General features: G+C 53.7%; 2 protein-coding genes across 6 annotated transcripts; one reads left to right on the forward strand and one right to left on the reverse strand.

Annotated features, from left to right (window-relative positions):
* Positions 1 to 3: 3 nt before the first annotated feature.
* Positions 4 to 3,072, reverse strand: LOC100189957 (RNA polymerase I 16 kDa polypeptide-like). 2 transcript variants are annotated; one of them, XM_030272817.4, is made up of 5 exons: positions 2,952 to 3,072; positions 2,254 to 2,351; positions 1,222 to 1,298; positions 822 to 904; positions 6 to 188 (listed from the first exon to the last, which is right to left on the reverse strand). In XM_030272817.4, exons 1-5 carry the CDS (start codon positions 2,997 to 2,999, stop codon positions 141 to 143), a joined length of 354 nt encoding a protein of 117 aa, XP_030128677.3. In that variant the 5' UTR covers positions 3,000 to 3,072; the 3' UTR covers positions 6 to 140.
* VAMP7 (vesicle associated membrane protein 7) lies at positions 2,967 to 16,328 on the forward strand. 4 transcript variants are annotated; one of them, XM_002198876.7, is made up of 8 exons: positions 2,967 to 3,098; positions 7,828 to 7,983; positions 10,171 to 10,228; positions 10,723 to 10,860; positions 11,740 to 11,830; positions 12,112 to 12,179; positions 13,655 to 13,747; positions 14,588 to 16,328. In XM_002198876.7, the coding sequence occupies exons 1-8, from the start codon at positions 2,998 to 3,000 to the stop codon at positions 14,654 to 14,656; spliced, it is 774 nt and encodes a 257-aa protein (XP_002198912.2). In that variant the 5' UTR covers positions 2,967 to 2,997; the 3' UTR covers positions 14,657 to 16,328. The 4 variants fall into 4 exon arrangements, with proteins under 4 accessions (XP_002198912.2, XP_072785338.1, XP_041572136.1 ...); XM_072929237.1 differs by lacking the exon at positions 2,967 to 3,098 and adding an exon at positions 3,110 to 3,199; XM_041716202.2 differs by lacking the exon at positions 2,967 to 3,098 and adding an exon at positions 4,933 to 5,073.
* The last annotated feature ends 740 nt before the right edge of the window (positions 16,329 to 17,068 follow it).

The following is a 17,068-nucleotide window of genomic DNA, read 5'->3' on the forward strand; positions in this document are numbered from 1 at the left end:
GTATCTAAATTAATAAACTTTTTATTATTAAAGAAAATACAATTTGCAGCAAAGTCATAAAAAAACCCCAACAAAAACGACCTCATTTGGACACAGGGAATTCAACACAAGAGGTTACACATTCATGCCACTCCCAAAGGCTACTGCATCTCCTCCTCCTTCTGTGCCCTGAACTCCTTCATGCTCCTCTGAAACAAAAGCAAAGAACAAATGTCACCAACGTGTCCCTGGGGTGGCACAGAGCCACCACCCTGCTGTGCTGGGACTGCTCTGGCTGGAGCCTGGAAAGGCTGGGAAGCTCTGACAGAGCTCCAGGGGCTTTTTTTGGAAGTGACTGAAGTTTACAGTCACTTCAAGGGAAAGGGAACCAGGCCATGCCACAGACCAGGCAGAGCCTGGCCAAAAAATACTCCCAGGTTTTCCTGCCAAAGGTGTCTCCAACAGGCCTCAGCTTCCCACTCTGGAAATGAGGGACAGAACTGAACCTGAGCTCTTCAGGAATGGCCCAAGGGACAGAACTGACCCTGAGCTCCCCAGGAATGGCCCAAGGGACAGAACTGACCCTGAGCTCCCCAGGAATGGCCCAAGGGACAGAACTGACCCTGAGCTCCCCAGGAATGGCCCACAGGACAGAACTGACCCTGAGCTCCCCAGGAATGGCCCAAGGGACAGAACTGACCCTGAGCTCCCCAGGAATGGCCCACAGGACAGAACTGACCCTGAGCTCCCCAGGAATGGCCCAAGGGACAGAACTGACCCTGAGCTCTTCAGGAATGGCCCAAGGGACAGAACTGACCCTGAGCTCCCCAGGAATGTCTCACCTCAAAGGTGTTGAGCACATGTTGGCACACACCCATCAGGTCATTCAGCCCCTTCCGGAATGGCTCCACAGCAGGAAGAGCCCCTTTGGGAAAAGATGGGAAAAGGTGTATTAGGGACATGGGAGGTGGCTTCCCAAGGGCAGTCCTTACCTCCCCAGGGGTGTGCCCCCTCCCCAGCCCCACAGTTGCAGTGCTAGGGATGCTGCTTCCCACTGCAGCTGGAGCAGAATTCTGGGAGCAGCCTCTGAGGCTCAGCAATGGGGCTCAGCACTGCAGTGCCTGGCAGAGGGCAGGGAGAAAGGGCTTTCCTTTATTTCACAGACTCCTGGGAAGCTGGCCTGAGCAGGGGGAATTCCATGACAACAGGGCCCCAGCCACAGAGGGACAGCCCCAGCCTCACCTCTGGTCTGGATCCTGAAGTTGATCTTGCTTTCCGAGGGGTGTGTGATGCAGTAGCCACAGAACTCCACGTCAGGGCTGCAGGAGGGCAGAGGGGAGAGGGAGCAGTGAGACCCAGCCAGTCCACAGCAAATCCCACGGCAGTCAGAGGTTCAGGGCACATCAGGCCTGCTGGGGCTCTGGATGTTTCTAGAATGACTTAGGGGAGGGATGTGCCGAGGGGAAACTCCCTGTGTGGCCTTGCTCCCTCACACCCATCTCTCTCTGAGCTGAGCTAGAGCTCTACAGGGCAAAGACACAGCTGGCACCGTGCTGGCACCACAACCAGAGCAGTGCCAGCTCTGCAGATCCAAACACGGGGTCCTGGATGCTTGGAATTCTCTCTGTAACCAAACCTGCTGCTGCTCTGCTGGGTGGAATAGGTCCAGGGCACTGGAGGAGTTCCCAAAATGTTGCAGAGCCTCTCCTGCAGCTGAGCTGAGTGCTGGAACTTTGCCCTCAGCTTTGGCCACCACCAGCTTCTTTTATGTTGCCACAGTGATTTATCAGAGGGACCTTAAAGGCCCCCAAATCCCAGCTCTGCCATGGCCAGGGACACCTTCTACTATCCCAGGGTGCTCCAAGCCCCAGTATCCAACCTGGCCTGGGATACTGCCAGGGATGGGGAATCCACAGCTTCTCTGGGCAGTAAACAGAGTCCAGGACTGAGTTACTCCCCCAGCAGCTCAGGAGGGACTGAAAGCCCTGGGCTGAGCTTAACTTGGGTTCCTGGGCAGAGGAGGGTGTGGGTGGAGGCTCAGGAGAGGCTGGTCAGGTCCTTTAAGGGCTGTTGGTGCTCTCAGGGTCCTGGCACAGCACAAGGAAAAGGAGGAGCAGCAGGTGGGAGCAGGGCTCCATGTCTGACACAAAGGCTGGAAGGGCATGCACAGAGGGGATTTGGGATCGTTTGCCTCGTCCCAGGGACAGCTGAGGTGTGGATCAGGAAGGAGAAGGCCAGAGCAGGGCAGGGAGGGCACTCAGAAGCCCCACTCACTTCTTCATGACCATGTAGCGCAGGGAGTTGCCCAGGGTGTGATCCTCGTCGTGCAGCACGAATGTGACACAGTTCCCGTCCGTCCCATCCGCCTGGATCTGTCACCAGTGGGAGAGGAGAGAAGCTGTGACCTCCCTGAGGTGGGGGACACCTGAAGGGTGAGGATCAGCTCCCCAGAGTAGCTGGGAGGGTTGTAGATCTCACTGGGCCACCTCTGGTGCTGCTGTGGGACCAAAACACCTTCAGGGAGGAGGGAAAGCTCCAAAATTCCACCTAGTTTTAAACCAGGCTAGTTCTGACCTCCACTTGCTGCTGTTCATCACAGCATGACAGAGCGTCCCTTGGAACCATCCTGACACCATTTGCCCTGATGCCAATGCCACCCCACCACTAAGCCAGGCTTGGGAATGACAGAATCATGGAAGCACGGAATCACTGAGGCTGGAAAAGCCCTCCGAGACCACCGAGCACAGCCGTTCCCCAGCACTGCCAACCCATGTCCCCAGGTGCCACATCCACAGGGCTGTAAATCCCTGCAGGATTTAAAGCTCTCCACCCCTGCCTGTGGAGGAATTTCCCCTAATATCCAGCCTGACCCTCCCCGGCACAACGTGAGGCCGCTTTCCCTCAGCAGCAGGGCCCGGCCCCCCGCTCCACCTCCCGGCCGCGACCCCAGCCCGGCTCGCGGTGCCCCTCACGGTTTCCAGCGCGGGCCCGCTGCCGCTGCCGCTGCCGCTGCCGGCCATGGCGGCTCGGGGCTCCCGGCGGCCCCGCGGCCGGAAACGCGTCGGGGCCGGGCCGGGCCGGGCGGGGCCGAGCGGGGCCGGCGGGGCCCGGGAGCGCCGGTGAGCGCGGGGGGTCCGAGCCGGGCCGGGCCGGGGGTTGGGGTGCGGGGTCCGGCCGGGCACAGCCCCAGCCCCGGGGCCGGCGGGGCCCGGGAGCGCCGGTGAGCGCGGGGGGCCGGGCCGGGGGTTCGGGTGCGGGGTCCGGCCGGACATAGCCCCAGCCCCAGCCCCGGGGCCGGCGGGCGCTGCGGGCGGGAGGAGGCCGCGCTCGGCACAGGCACGGCGGGCACGGCGGGGTGGCCGCGGTTACCGGGGCTTACCGGGGTTTATCGGCGTGTGATGGGAGACCTGCTGCGGCCTGGTGTGCTACGGATTGGTACTGGGGTGGTACTGATTGGTACTGGGGTGGTACTGATTGGTACTGGGGTGGTACTGATTGGTACTGCGATGTAATTAGTGTGTTAGTGGCCTGTTACCGGGGGTGTTACCCGGGTGTTACTGGTGTGTTATTGCCATGTTATTGGTGGGTTATTGCCGTGTTACCACGATGTTATTGGTGGGTTATTTGCCATATTACTGGGATGTTATTGGTGGGTTATTGCCGTGTTACTGGTGGGTTATTGCCCTGTTACCGGGATGTTATTGGTGTGTTATTTGCCGTATTACTGGGGTGTTATTGGTGTGTTTTTTTGCCGTATTACTGGGATGTTACTGGGATGTTATTGCCGTGTTACTGGTGTGTTATTAGTGTACTAATGGCCTGGTACCAGGGATGTTACTGGGATATTACCGCGGTATTACTGGGGTTATAGCACTGTGTTACTGGCCTATTACCGGGGATGTTACTGGGATATCACCACGGTATTACTGGGGTTATATCACTGTGTTACTGGGGTTATAGCACTGTGTTACTGGCCTATTACCGGGGATGTTACTGGGATATTGCCGCGGTATTGCTGGGGTTATATCACTGTGTTACTGGGGTTATATTACTGTGTTACTGGGTTTTTATTACCATGTTACTGGCCTGTTATCGGGGCTGTTACCAGTATGCTGTTGGGATGTTTTTAGTGTGTTAGTGGGGTGTTATTAATGTGTTACTGGGGTGTTACCCATGTATTACCTATTATTGAGGTGTTACTGGTGTGTCTGGGAGTGGATGGTGTTGCGGATATAGCACTGCATGGCTTAATTAGTTAATTAATTAAGCACAGGTGTGCTGGCAGGGGGTGCAGGGAGGCTGGAGGGAGTCAGGCTCTGCTCCCAGGGAACAGCGACAGGATGGCAGGATGCGCCACGGAGGTTTAGGTGGGACATTCTGGCTTGGACAGGGCCCAGGGCAGGGGTGGAGTGCCTGTCCCTGCGGGGATTTAAAGCCATGTGGATGTGGCACTTGGGGACATGGGTCAGTGTGGCTTTGGCAGTGCTGGGGAATGGTTGTGCTCGATGCTCTTGGAAGGCTTTTCCAACCTCAACAGTTCCCTGATTCCATGCTTTGGGCTGCATGTGTTCCCTTGTTAGAGAGCTGCTTACTCAATCACCGTTGTGTTGTGTGTCCTTACCCTCCTCCAACCCTGCAATGCTGCTTCCAGGAAACGTGATGGGGCTGGAAGACCACGTGGATTTATTTCCTTGGTGATTTGGTTCCATAGTGATGCAGTGGGGGAACCCAAAGTAAAGTGTGTGCAGAAAGGAGGCTGAACTTGGGATAAGCTGGAGCACAAATGTGGCAAATCTCAGGTTCAAAATGAACAGGAGAGCCCCAGGACTTCATGGTGGAATATTCTATAATGAAATAATGATTTTTCCAACTGCCCAGCAGAGGTTAAAGGGAAGCCTGGGCTGCTTTCTGCTGAGCTCACCCTGCTCAAACGATCTCTTTATTGCAGCAGTTTGCAACTCACTGGGTTGCAACACCTCCCCTTGTTCCTCGGTGCCCTTTGCTTTCTGTTAGGAGGATTTCTGGAAGGGACTTTCCATTGCTCACTGGCACTGAGCTGGGAATCTTTTGGGCCAGAAGAGTCGCTGGAAAACGGTAAATCACCCCTACAGCAGTTTTAAACATCATGCTGAGACTGAGCCCGTGTTTCTGATGCTCCTTAAGAGGTTTTTTTGTGCCTTTTTTCCATGCCCATGTATTGGGAGGGAATTGTTCCCTGTGAGGGTGGGCAGGCCCTGGCACAGGTGCCCAGAGCAGCTGGGGCTGCCTCTGGATCCCTGGCAGTGCCCAAGGCCAGGCTGGACAGGGCTGGAGCAGCCTGGGACAGTGGAAGGTGTCCCTGCCATGGCACGGGTGGCACTGGGTGGGCTCTGAGGTCCCTTTTATCCAAACCCTTCTGTGTTTCTAGGATCCTTCAGTTCAATCCCCAGAGTGACCTCAGACAGCAGCTCATGCATCTTGCATTGTCTTTTTGGAAGGTTTGGTCTTGGCTGCTTCCAGCTGTGTGACATTGTAAGTTTAGATAGAAAAAAGCTCTGCAGAGGGGTTGATTCAAAGGGATTTCATTCTCCTGTAACTGCTGAGGAAGGACGTTCTGTGGCAGTTTAGCAGATTTGTGTTACTAACAGGAGTAACACACGGCTGGTACAAAAAATGCTCCTGGTTAATCTGTTTTATTTCATTTAACCCCTTCTGCTCAGAGCTGGGGTTGGTGTTGCTGCCAGGCACAGAGCTCCTGTGTCCTGAGCACAGCGAGGGCCAGGAATCTGGGGAGTCAGGACTGTGAACTCGGGGAGATGAGGGCTGTGAATCCGCGGAGGTGAGAGCCAGGAACTCAGGGCATTGAGGACTGGGGGATCCTGCAGTGCCAGCGAGTGTCACCTCACTCTGCTGCTGAAGTGTCACCTCGGGTTCCATTAATAGCCAATATTAAAAGAGCAGAGATTTGTAGGAATTGTCTAAACCACTTCACAATCCTCAGCTGGGGCTGCTCTTGTTCTGCTCAGGGCACTGAGGTGTCTGTGTGCGTGGGCTCTGTACCCTGAGCTTCAGCTGGTCCTTGCAGGGCAGGGGCAGGCTCTGGGAATGTGCTTTCTGCTCCTTTCTGTGGCTCCTGGGTGCCTGCAGGAGCAGGCAGTGGTTTCCTGGTGCTGGACACTCAGCTGGTTGCTCAAGAGGTGTTTGTGATTCCCTGGTGCTGGCTCCACAGCCTGGGGCAGCCCTGGGCAGGCCAAAGCCTCAGTGTCCAGTGGCTCTGCAGGGCCAGGAGGGTGCAGTGAATTCCCTGGGCTGAGTTAGCTCACACTCTTATTTAAGACAGGAGCATTTCAGCCTGAAAATGAGCCAAAGTGGAGCTTACTCAGAGCTGAAGCATAAAGGAATAAGCAATTCCTTGGAAGCTTCCTGCAGGAGCCAGCATCTCTACCTGAAGGGCAACCAAGGCAGAAACCAGACCCAACAAATTTTTCATGAGGATGAAAGAAAACTAAACCTTGGATAAGTCAAATTAAATGCTGCTTACAGCAGAGGGAAGGGCAACCCCAACAGCCAGAGCAGCTGTGGCTGCCCCTGGATCTCTGGAAGTAGCCAAGGGCAGGCTGAATGGGGCTTGGAGCCACCTGGGACAGTGGAAGGTGTCCCTGCCGTGGGGATGGTCTTGAGGTCCCTTCCAGCCCCACCCATTCCGTGGTTCTGTTCCCCTTGGCAGTGCTCCCAGGTGGTTGTGTGGAGTCTGTCGTGTGAGTAAATCCATGCCTTTATCCATTTCCCCTCCAATGCTGGGCTCAGACCTGTGGGAGGTTTGGAGATGCTCTGGTCAGTGCTGGCCAAGCCTGGATCTGTGGGGCTCAGCCTGCCCAGGTGAGCCCTGCTGGGGTGGTGGTTGGATCTCCCTTCACGGCCTTGTTAATCCAGAAGAGATCCCTGATTCTCACCAGGCAGTGCCAGGGAGATGGAAAATGTGGATCCAGAAGCTCAGCCACCACTCCTGCTCTGTGGCTGCTCCCAGAGAGGTCTCCTGGGGGGTTCAGGGGAGGTCTGTGATCGTGCCAGATCTGTTGAGGCACAGAACAGAGCAGGTAATAAGTAGGGTCCAAGTGCAAAGTGAAAAATGAGATTTTTGGGTTTTGCGGGGTCCAAAGTCGTCCTAAGTCCTTCCTGAGCAGAAAAGAGGCTTATGGATGTGCAGGATGAGCAGGGCAGCTGTCCCAGCTGGGCTCTGACATGTGCTCCATGTGTTAGATCTGGCTCTGGCTGTAGATTAATGTGCTGATACTTGAGCTGATTAAGAGTGTCCCTTTCTGTGGCAGCAGGGATGTTTTTCCAGCTCTGGAGACTTAGGGAATCCCACAATGGCTTAGGGTTGGAAAGAAGCTTGAAGCTCATCCAGTTCCAACTCCCAGCACCTTCTGCTAACCCAGGCTGCTCCAAGGCCCATCCAGCCTGTCCTTGGGCACTGCCAGGGGCAGCCACAGCTGCTCTGGCTGTTGGGGTTGCTCTTCCCTCTGCTGTGAGTAGCATTTAATGTGACTTATCCAAGGCTTAGCTTTCTTTCATCTTCATAAACTTGTTGGGTTTGGTTTCTGCCTTGGTTGCTCTTCAGATAGGGATGCTGGCTCCACAGTTTCTCTGGGCAACCTGAGCTTTGCCACCCTCACAGGGCACAGAGGTGATAAAACCCCTTTTTCTAGAGGGTTTTGTGTCGTCGTGAGCAGAGCCTAAGAGGGGAAATGAGAGAACTTTGTGGTTGTGGTGTCCTGGCTGAGTCCTGGCCACGGGACACTGTGCAGGTCCCTGTGCCGCCCTGCAGGTGCCCACAGTCCTGATGTCACCCTGTTGTGTCCCAAGCAGGAGAGCAGCCATGGCCATCCTGTTTGCAGTCGTGGCGAGGGGCACCACCATCCTGGCCAAGCACGCCTGGTGTGGGGGCAACTTCCTGGAGGTGACCGAGCAGATCCTGGCCAAAATCCCATCCGAGAACAACAAACTGACCTATTCCCATGGCAAGTGAGTAACCCCTCTCCTGGGCTCTGGGGTGTCGGGATCTGAGGTATTGATGATTCTGAGATTGTAGAAAGTCTCTGTCTTTCTGCCCCGCTGCCAAAGCAGAAGCCATAATTGGTCTGTGCTGTTTCAAGGGTGTTTATTCTGTTTATCTCTAACATGTTCTGCTGCCCTGCCGCAGCTCTGTCCTGCAGGGCAGCGTGTGGGGCTCTGCCCTCAGTGGGATGTTACAAACATTAAATACCACAAACTACCTGTGCTGGATTTACAATAACGTGCCAATATCTGTCACCTACGTTGAATAGTGTGTCCCCAGCCTGAACCAACAGAAAAATGCCAACACCACAGTGAAACATGGAGGGCATGAAGAAGGAGAAAAAGGACAAAACACACCCAATTTCCTCCATCTTGTCCCCTTTGGACCCCTAATCTAGAATCCTAAAATTTTACTTTTGCACCCGTGCCACACTTAATTATTACTGATATCAAACACTCAGAGCTTGTAATTCATCCTGTAAGATTGAAAACTCTTTTCCATGGACAGAGATCACAGCCAGTGTCTCTGGGGGCTCTGTCCAGGGGGGTTCCTGACCCCTGCCAGGGTCCCAGACCTGCCAGGGCAGCCAGAGGGAAGCCCTGGATTCCCACACTGGGGGACTTGTGGGGATGCATGAAGACAGGGAGAAACTGGGTGGGGTGTGTTTGGGGGTGTTTCTGTGATTCTGCAGTTTTTTCCTGTCCAAATTCCCATTTGATGGAATGTGCCACCAGCTCAGTAGCTACTTCTGACCCCCAGAACTTTGCAGCATAACCAGGATTTGAGTTCAGCTCCAGCAGCAGCACAAGGCAGTTGATACAAAATCATTTTTTCCATTTTTATACAATTGCAAAGTGAGCTGGAGGGTGCCCTGCTGTGGAATCTTCGGCTTCTGGAAACTTCCCCTGGATTTTCTGAGGTTTGAAGGTGGCTTTAGGTGAAATGTCACCCTTCTTGGGGACTTTGAGACAAGCTGTGCTCACAGATCACATGGGGTCATTCTGAGCTGCCCCAAATCTAGTCTGCAGGACAGAGGAGTTTCTCCCAGGGCTTTCCCAGCTCTCTGAACCCTTGGTCAGGATTGGTAGGACAGGGAGTAATGGTGCTTCATCACCTGTGAATCCCTGCATGTGGGAAGTGGCTGAGTCAATGGGAACAAACTAAAACAACTGTGGAGAAACCAGATTTAGAGGCGTTGGAGCCCATTTCAGCTTTTTTAGGAATTGGCAGCATAGCTGGATCCTCTCTGGTGTCCAAGGTGTTGTATCAGAGCTGTTCTGAGGATACAGAAGTGGGCTGGGCTTTCCACATGCTCAGGAGTGCAGCCAGTCCCTGTGGGAGATGTTTTGGAGGCAGTGCCTCTCTGGAGGCTGACACACCTTGGATGCTACAGCTCTTCTCTCCTGCTGGAATTTTAAGGATTAATTTTAATATTTTAAGTTATTCCTTTAAGTGAGAGGAAATAACTTTGCCTTGAGTGCTGTTCAACCAAGTGAAAAGTTGAGTTTCAGGAGTGCTGTGGTGCATTTTTGGAGGTAAGTGGGCAGAATGTGGGAGCTGGGAAGCTCAGTGAGCACTTGGAGTTGTTCCTCCTGTCTGGAGCCTCCCAGGGATCCTCTGCCTCCCAGCCTGTAGGCTAAAAAACTCCCTGGGTTCTGTCCAAAATAGTTCATCCTGTTCTGAAACAGGAAAAACTTGAGGAACTTTGAACTCCTTACATTCATTTAATGAGTTCTCTTTGTTTTTAAGAAGAACTTCTGTGTCTTTTGTATAAATCTCCAAGGAAAAGCAGCCCTCTGGCATCAGGAATTCTTGGGTTTCTCTCTCTGCTGTTGGGATCCTTCTTGTCCTCTGTGAGGAATCTGCAGGGTGGTACCAGACAAGTTTCACCTCACTCCTTTCTGGAGAGTTGTGGATGTGCAAGGATTTTTTAACTTTTTATGGGAACAGACCTTCAGGGCAGAGAGTTTATCCTCACTTCCCTGGACATTTACCTTGGACCTGTTTATCTGTGTCAGCTCCATAGAATAACTGGAATTTTCTCTTGCCACCCCCCAAAGGCCCCACAGGCAGCAGTGGCTTCTGGAAAATGAAATTCTGGAAATGGGGCAGCTTCCAGTGACATTTTGTTTGTTCCTTTCCTTTCCCTGCAGTTACCTGTTCCATTACATCTGCCAGGACAGGATCATTTACCTGTGCATCACAGATGATGTGAGTACTGGGGACACAGCTACAGCCCGGGCAGGCCCTGGGAAATTGGGGGATTTTGGTTTCCATATGGCAGTTTTTAGTAAGGGCTGCTCTGAGGTGCCTTTTCTCCCACTGGAGCTGCTGTAACCTCAGTTACAGCTTTGAACTCAGCCTGGAGCTCAAATTGGAGTTGTGGGATGCTTTGGGTCCAGAGTGACCATGAAAATCATCCCATTCCAACCCTGCCATGGGAGGGACCTTCCAGCCCTGTGGATTGTGAGTTTTGGGGTGAAGTTCTTGGCTTTGCCCAGTTTCTCTCTTGGTGCAGAGACCATTCCAGTTGCCGGTGGAACTTGCCTGGTGCTCCTGAATTCTGGAAGCGCTGTAGGAAATCCTCCCCCTCGGAGGATGGGGCTGGCAGTGTCCCAGGCAGTGTGACAGGCAGGCAGAGCTGGGAGCTGCAGCCCCAGCCCTGCAGGCTGTGTGTCCTGACTCTCTGTGCTCTCTGCTGGCAGGACTTTGAGCGCTCCAGAGCCTTCACGTTCCTGAACGAGATCAAGAAGCGGTTCCAGACCACGTACGGCTCGCGGGCGCAGACCGCCCTGCCCTACGCCATGAACAGCGAGTTCTCCTCCGTGCTGGCTGCACAGCTGGTGAGGCCCTGGCTGCTCCCCCAGAAATCCTCCTTGCCTGGGGTTTTGGGGGGGTTTGAGACGTCCCTTGGATTAAAGATGAGGTGTCCTGGGAATGGTGGCCTTAGGGCTGTCCCCAGCCTCTGGTGGGGTGGGAGGCTCTCAGAGCTCTGCTGGGGCTGTTCTCCAGGGAGGGCTTGGCTCTTTTGCTGCTTACCCCGTGGAAGGGCTGGATTTGGGGGTGTCACAGCTTTGTGGGGACAGCAAAACTCTCCCCAGTGTAGGAATTGTGGAGCAGTTCCAGCTGTACCAGTGGTGGTGCAGGGTGAGGCCAGGGCTCTGTGGAAGGATTTGCACCTGCACTACTCCTGCCTGAAGTTTGCACTGGAATTTGGGGCTGTGCAGGTGCTTTGGAGCAGGGAGAGTCGCTGGAGTTCATTCCAGGAGCTGCTCCTTGCCTTCCACAGCAGGGGGAGAGCAAGGAATAACAATGCCAGCGTGTAATGAATAGGATTAACTTCCTGTGTGTGAGGAGGGAGCTTTTCCTCTCCACCAGGCTTTGGTGTGTGGGGACTGAAACTACCCGAAGTGCTGACTCATCACTTTATAAGCTCTTCAGGGCTGGAATAAGCTGGAATTGCCTTATCAGAAAAGCCAGGCTGTCTTTGGAGCCATGGGGAGCCATTTTAGAGGAATATCCCAGCCTTTCCATCTCCCTCAGCACAGGAGCTTTGTTACTTTGCTTTTTTTAAACCTTTTTCTGCGTCCAACATAACCTAAAAAACCATCCTACTAGTTTTGTACCATTCCAAGCAGCAGAGCTATCTCAAGTGTAATAAAATCCTCTTAGAGCTCATAAGACCTAGCTGAAAGAGTAAAACATGATGTTGTCTGTTGCAGAAATACCACTCGGAGAGCAAGGGCCCAGACCAGGTGGCAGAGACACAAGCCCAGATCGACGAACTCAAAGGGATCATGGTCCGGAACATAGGTACTGCTTCCTTGGGAAATGCTCTCTGCACCTGCTTTTGGTTTGGGTTTGGGTGTTGCCAAGTCTGACCACTCAAAATAGAGGGTGAGATGTGGAGTTGAGCAGAATTCAGTCCCAAAATGCAGCCTGTGTGATGCGATGCTGTTCCCTAAGGCCCTGGTTATCCCAGGGAGGCTTGAAGCCACAGCCAGGAGCTCTTGGCTTGGGCTTGGGTGTTGGGAGCAGCTTTTTGCCCTGGGATTTCGCCTTCAGAGCTGGATTTTTTTGTCTCTTTTCTCCAGACCTTGTGGCACAAAGAGGAGAGAAGCTGGAGCTGCTGATTGATAAAACAGAGAATCTCGTGGATTCGGTGAGTCTCCCACCAGGGAGCAGGGAGGTGGGGACAGCACTTGGAGACACTTAAAGCACACAGAGGAATCGAGACCTGCAGGGAATCCTTCCCCTTCCAAGCTGTTTCCCAGCTGCTTTTCAGTTTGGGAAAGATCCAGCTTCCCTCTGCTCCCTGTGCCACAGCCAGCCAGGAGTGACACATCCCTGTCCTCATCCTTTGTGCCCAAGATGGGGAAAACCCTCTCATTATCTGCAGTGATAGGAGACATAAAATCACAATTTACATTTCCCTGGAAGCCTAGGCTGAAGGCAGCTGGATGCAAATAAACTGGAAAATGTGCATCTGTGGAGTTGTTCTGATACCAGCAGAGAAAGTGTGGCTGATTTAAAATTAAAAAAGCTGAGTTGTTGCATCTAAATAATCTTTAAAGACTCCAGAGCTTCTTGGAGCATTTCTGAGGAAATGAAGACTAAAAAAAAACCCAAATTAATGTAATTATAAAGCACAGTTATCTAGCAAAGTGCTGTGCACTCTGGAAGCTTTTTGTCTTTCCTTTGGGAATCCCTGGCCCTGGCTCAGCATCCTCCTCTGCAGCATCCTGGCTTGGTGCCCAGCTCCTGTGGCATCCAGTCCTCGGGCTGGGAGAGTGCCAGGAGCTCCTGTGTGGGATCCAAACATCCCTGAGCTGTCCCAAAGCCCTCCTGCTTTGGAGGGCAGCAGAGATGCTGGAGTTTATCCAGCAGGGAACAGTCTTGGATGTCAGTCAGTCAGTCCCAGATGTTCAGACCTTCCCCTGTCCTCAGGTGGTGGCAGGGCTGAAAGGTCAGGTAAAGCTTTAGGGAAAGGGACTGGAATTCCTTCAGCAGCTGGCCTGAGCTCCTGGAGAACCTGTCCCATGGAGTGTGGGCATTGGGAGAGCACAGGGAGCTGAAGGGATGGAACATCCTTCAGGGGGAATGTCCCACAGTCCAGGAGGAGGCATCCCTGGAGACCCAGGGCTGGTGTTCCCCACCTTGGGAATGGCCCCACGGCAGAACTGCAGCTCCCAGGGCTGTGGCTCCTGCCTGCTGCAGCCTCATGGAGGGTGGTTGGTAGGAAAAGCTGGCACTGCCCAGTGGAATGAGCTGCTGGAATGGCTGCTTCCAGAGGCAGGTGCATCCTGCCTGAGCTGTGTGGGAATGGGTGTGGGAATGGCTGCACTGACCCAGCCTGGAGGGGTTTGGGGTCATTTGGTGCCCAAATCCTATTTTGGATGCATGGAATTGCAGGGACACTTGGGATAGGACAACCACAAGCTTTCCATAACAGGTTATCCAGAGCAGCTGTGGATGCCCCTGGATCCCTGGCAGAGTCCAAGCCAGGCTGCACACTGGGGCTTGAAGCAGCCTGAGATTATGGAAGGTGTCCCTTCCATGGCAGGGGGTGGCACTGAATGAGTTTTAGGTCCCTTCCAGCCCAATCCATCCTGGGATTTCCCTTGTTTTCTCTTGCAGTCAGTCACTTTCAAAACCACCAGCAGGAACCTTGCCCGAGCCATGTGTATGAAGAACCTCAAGCTCACCATCGTCATCATCATCGTGTCCATTGTGAGTGTGGAGCCTGGAGCTGCTGTGCCAGGCTGAACCCCTGGAAACTCCAAACCCCTGTCGCTGTCCTGGGATCTTTGTGTGCCCAGCTCTGCCTGGGAGGGCAGAGTGTCCTCATGGGCGTGTGTGAGGAGAGGGTGAAGGGCCTGGGCAATCAGTACTGCAGGGAGGGGCTGGGGAGGGGCTCAGCCTGGAGAAGAGGAGGCTTGGGGGGACCTTCTGGCTCTGTGAGTACCTGGAAGGAGGTTGTGATGGGGTGGGGATTGGCCTCCTCTCCCAGGCAAGTGGGGAAATGGGGTCAAGTTGCATTGTGGGGATTCAGGTTGGATATTAGGAAAAATTCCTTGCCTGAGAGATGAAGCCCAGGGCAGTGCTGGGGTCACCATGGAGGTGTTCAGAAAATGAGTGGATGTGGCACGTTTGATCAAAGGTTGGATTTGATGATCATGGAGGTCTTCTTCAACCTTTGTCACCCTCTGAGAGCAGATGGAAGCACCATGGGCAGGAGCTGCCCCTGCTTGCCCCAGGAGCAGCTGAGGTGCTTTGCTTGAGCTGGGGTGACTTTTGAGTTCTCAGTCCTGGTGGGATCTCTTTCTGTGACTCTGAAGTGGCTTTTTTTGGTGTGACAGTTCCTCTCCACCTGTGAGGACTGTGGATGGAGCAACTGCAGGGTCAGGGTGGGAAGCACTTTGTCACCTCCATGGGGACACTTCTCAGCTGCAGGGGTGTGGAAGGAACAGCAGGGTGTTAGACATGTTCTTCAAGGCTTTGACCATCTGGGGTTTCCAGGTCTGTGCTGTGGCAGTCAGTAACTGCTGAGAACCCCTAATTCCCCCCCAGGTGATCCTGTACATCATCCTGTCGGCCGTGTGTGGCGGGCTGGCCTGGCCCAGCTGTGTGCAGAAGTAACTGGAGCTGGAGCTGCTCGCCAGGAGATGAGGCAGAGTGTGAAGAAGGAACCTCCAGAGTGACTCCCACCTGTCACCACTGCCACCTTCCACCTCCCAATCCCTCCAGGACTTCAGACTTTTTGCCTTATCGCCCAGACAGACCCAGCTGGTCGCTGCTCCCACAGCTGTCACCTCAAGAGTGGGCTGGGTTAATTACTTGAAAGGATTTTTGTGTTCCTTTTGCTGTCCCAATGCCACCCCTGCGGAGCGTTCTGTGTATGCTGGCCCTGTGTCCGTGTGGCTTCCTCTGGGTGGGGACAGGAGTGGTTGCAGCTCTCCCACCTGGGATGGAACTGTCCCACAGAGGAGCCAAGCTAACGGGGACAGGTGGGTTTGGGTCCCACAAAGCCTCTCCTGCACATCTGGCCACATCTGGTGGCTCCCTGTGCTGCACCATGACGAGGTCACGGTGTCACCCTGGTAGGAACAAATGGGGTCTGGGCTTTGTGCACTCACGGGTGGAGGTGCTGCTGCTGGGGACATCTCCCTGTTCCTGCGGTGATCCTGCAGGCAGGAGGAGGGTGTGGGCTCACCTCAGCGTGTGCAGTGGCTGCCTCTTCATCCTCACTTCTTCCTCATCTCCCCCTGGGCTGGTGGCTGAACGGACACAGCAACGGGCCCGGTTGCACACGGTTCAGGATCTCCTTCCTCACAGATGATTTCTCCTGCTCTTCTTTGGAGGGTGGACTGCAATGAGTATTATTCTGGCACTGGCTACGGTGAATTTGGGGCCAGTCTGGTTTGCTGAGGTGTCAGGGAGCTGCTGCTTGTGCTTCTCCTGGAAGGTGTGCACTGAAACTGGAGGACAGAGAAGGGTTGGAGTTGGTGGCTGGTGACTTTCTCCAAGGTCTGAGAGAGAAAGGCTCTGCCAGAGGATGAATGTTCTCCTCTGGGAGGATTTCAAACCAAACCCAAGGCTGGTAACCAAATGCAGGCTCAGGGGTGCTGTTTCTGTGCCAGCTGCACATCTCCATCCCAAGCCAGGCCTGGCTAGGAGCTGGAGTTGCTGGAGCCTGGGAAAGGGCTGGGGACACCTCTGGCCTGGAGCTCAGGGGGCTCCTTTCTCACAGAAAAAAATGGAAACACGTTTCAAGGGGGAAGGAATCTGCTTTTGGCCCAGGGAAGTCGAGGGATGGAAGGGGAGGCTTCTTTTGGTGTCTGAGCTGGAGCACGAAGTTGGAGCCCTGAGCTCCTGGTGACACTGGCAGGGTGGGGAGGTGGCTCTGCTGCTCCTTCCCTTGTGGCACTGACCAGGGAACTTCCCAGCAGGGCCAGCTAAAGAGTCACAGTCTCCTATGAACAGTAGCTCCTTTGGATTTGTCTTCTGCTAGGCTGAAATTTCACCAAGGGTGATTGGATCTTGATATCCACAAAGTGCCAGTGGCCACTGGCACCTGCTTCTCCTTCTGTTCTGAATGTAAAGTTGGAGCCCCCTCCCTGCAGCTCCTGCAGCCCCAGGTCCAGCTGTGCATGTTTTAGGGATCGTGCTGTTACAATGTTCATTTGGATGATTTCTTGTCTTATGTACAAACAATTTTTAAAGAAAATCCTTCCTTTCCTTCTCAAGGATGCACTGAGGCATTAGTGTAAAAAACCATTACCTTGATTTCAATAAAATTCCTGTACAGAAAGCAGAGTTCCATAGTTCTGTGGAACACCTACTTTGGGAATGCTCCATGCTGATGCAGGGGGAGGTTTTGGAAGCAGGCTCATGCTTCGGGATGAGGGAGTTGGATTTCCTCTTGGACTTGCAGAAATTGTTGGGAGTTGTGGATTGTTATCTCAGTTTGAGGCAAAGCTGCATTTTAATGGTGTCAGCCAGGACATGGATGATAGAGAATATTGGGAGCTAAAGTGAGATCACCTGGTGTGAGAACAGCTCAGAAAAACAAAATGATAAAATTAAATTAACAGCTCAGAGTGTGATGGTTCTGTCAGAGCTGTGCTGTTCCCTGCTGAAGTGGGACAGCCTCTCCCAAGTACCTGTCAGCATCAGGTTTGTACTGGAAACACCTGGGAATCCCAGCAAAATCCAACCTCAGCACCTTCCTGCTGCTCTGTTCAGCCTGGAACTGCACCCAGGTCTGCATCTCCACAGCCAGCTAGGCTGGAAAATGTGGAAACAATCCCCCTGCCTGCAGGGCTTTAACTGGGATGTAGCCTTCAACTAATTAATATCTGATTCTTTCAGAAGTTTCTATTCTTCACCTACTGTTGCATGTCCATGGAAGAACAGCCGTTCTTGATTCAGGTGGGTGGAGGAAGGTAGTGCCTGGAAAATCCCCTTTGGGATATGGGGCACAGGAAAGGCAACAGAACTCTCCAGTAATAGAGAAATCAGACGTGTTACTACTCTTTTACCTTTCTGTGC

The sequence above is a fragment of the Taeniopygia guttata genome, chromosome 4A, assembly GCF_048771995.1.
Source record: "Taeniopygia guttata chromosome 4A, bTaeGut7.mat, whole genome shotgun sequence".
Classification (NCBI taxonomy): Eukaryota; Metazoa; Chordata; class Aves; order Passeriformes; family Estrildidae; genus Taeniopygia; species Taeniopygia guttata.

Coding starts and splice junctions, on each gene's coding strand:
- LOC100189957 (XM_030272817.4), bottom strand. CDS start 2,999: ATGGCCGGCAGCGGCAGCGGCAGCGGCAGCGGGCCCGCGCTGGAAACC. Junction 905..1,221: donor CTTCAGGATCCAGACCAGAG/GTGAGGCTGGGG, acceptor CTTTTCCCAAAG/GGGCTCTTCCTGCTGTGGAG. Junction 189..821: donor ATGTGCTCAACACCTTTGAG/GTGAGACATTCC, acceptor CTTTTGTTTCAG/AGGAGCATGAAGGAGTTCAG.
- VAMP7 (XM_002198876.7), top strand. CDS start 2,998: ATGGCGGCTCGGGGCTCCCGGCGGCCCCGCGGCCGGAAACGCGTCGGG. Junction 7,984..10,170: donor CTGACCTATTCCCATGGCAA/GTGAGTAACCCC, acceptor CTTTCCCTGCAG/TTACCTGTTCCATTACATCT. Junction 13,748..14,587: donor TCATCATCATCGTGTCCATT/GTGAGTGTGGAG, acceptor ATTCCCCCCCAG/GTGATCCTGTACATCATCCT.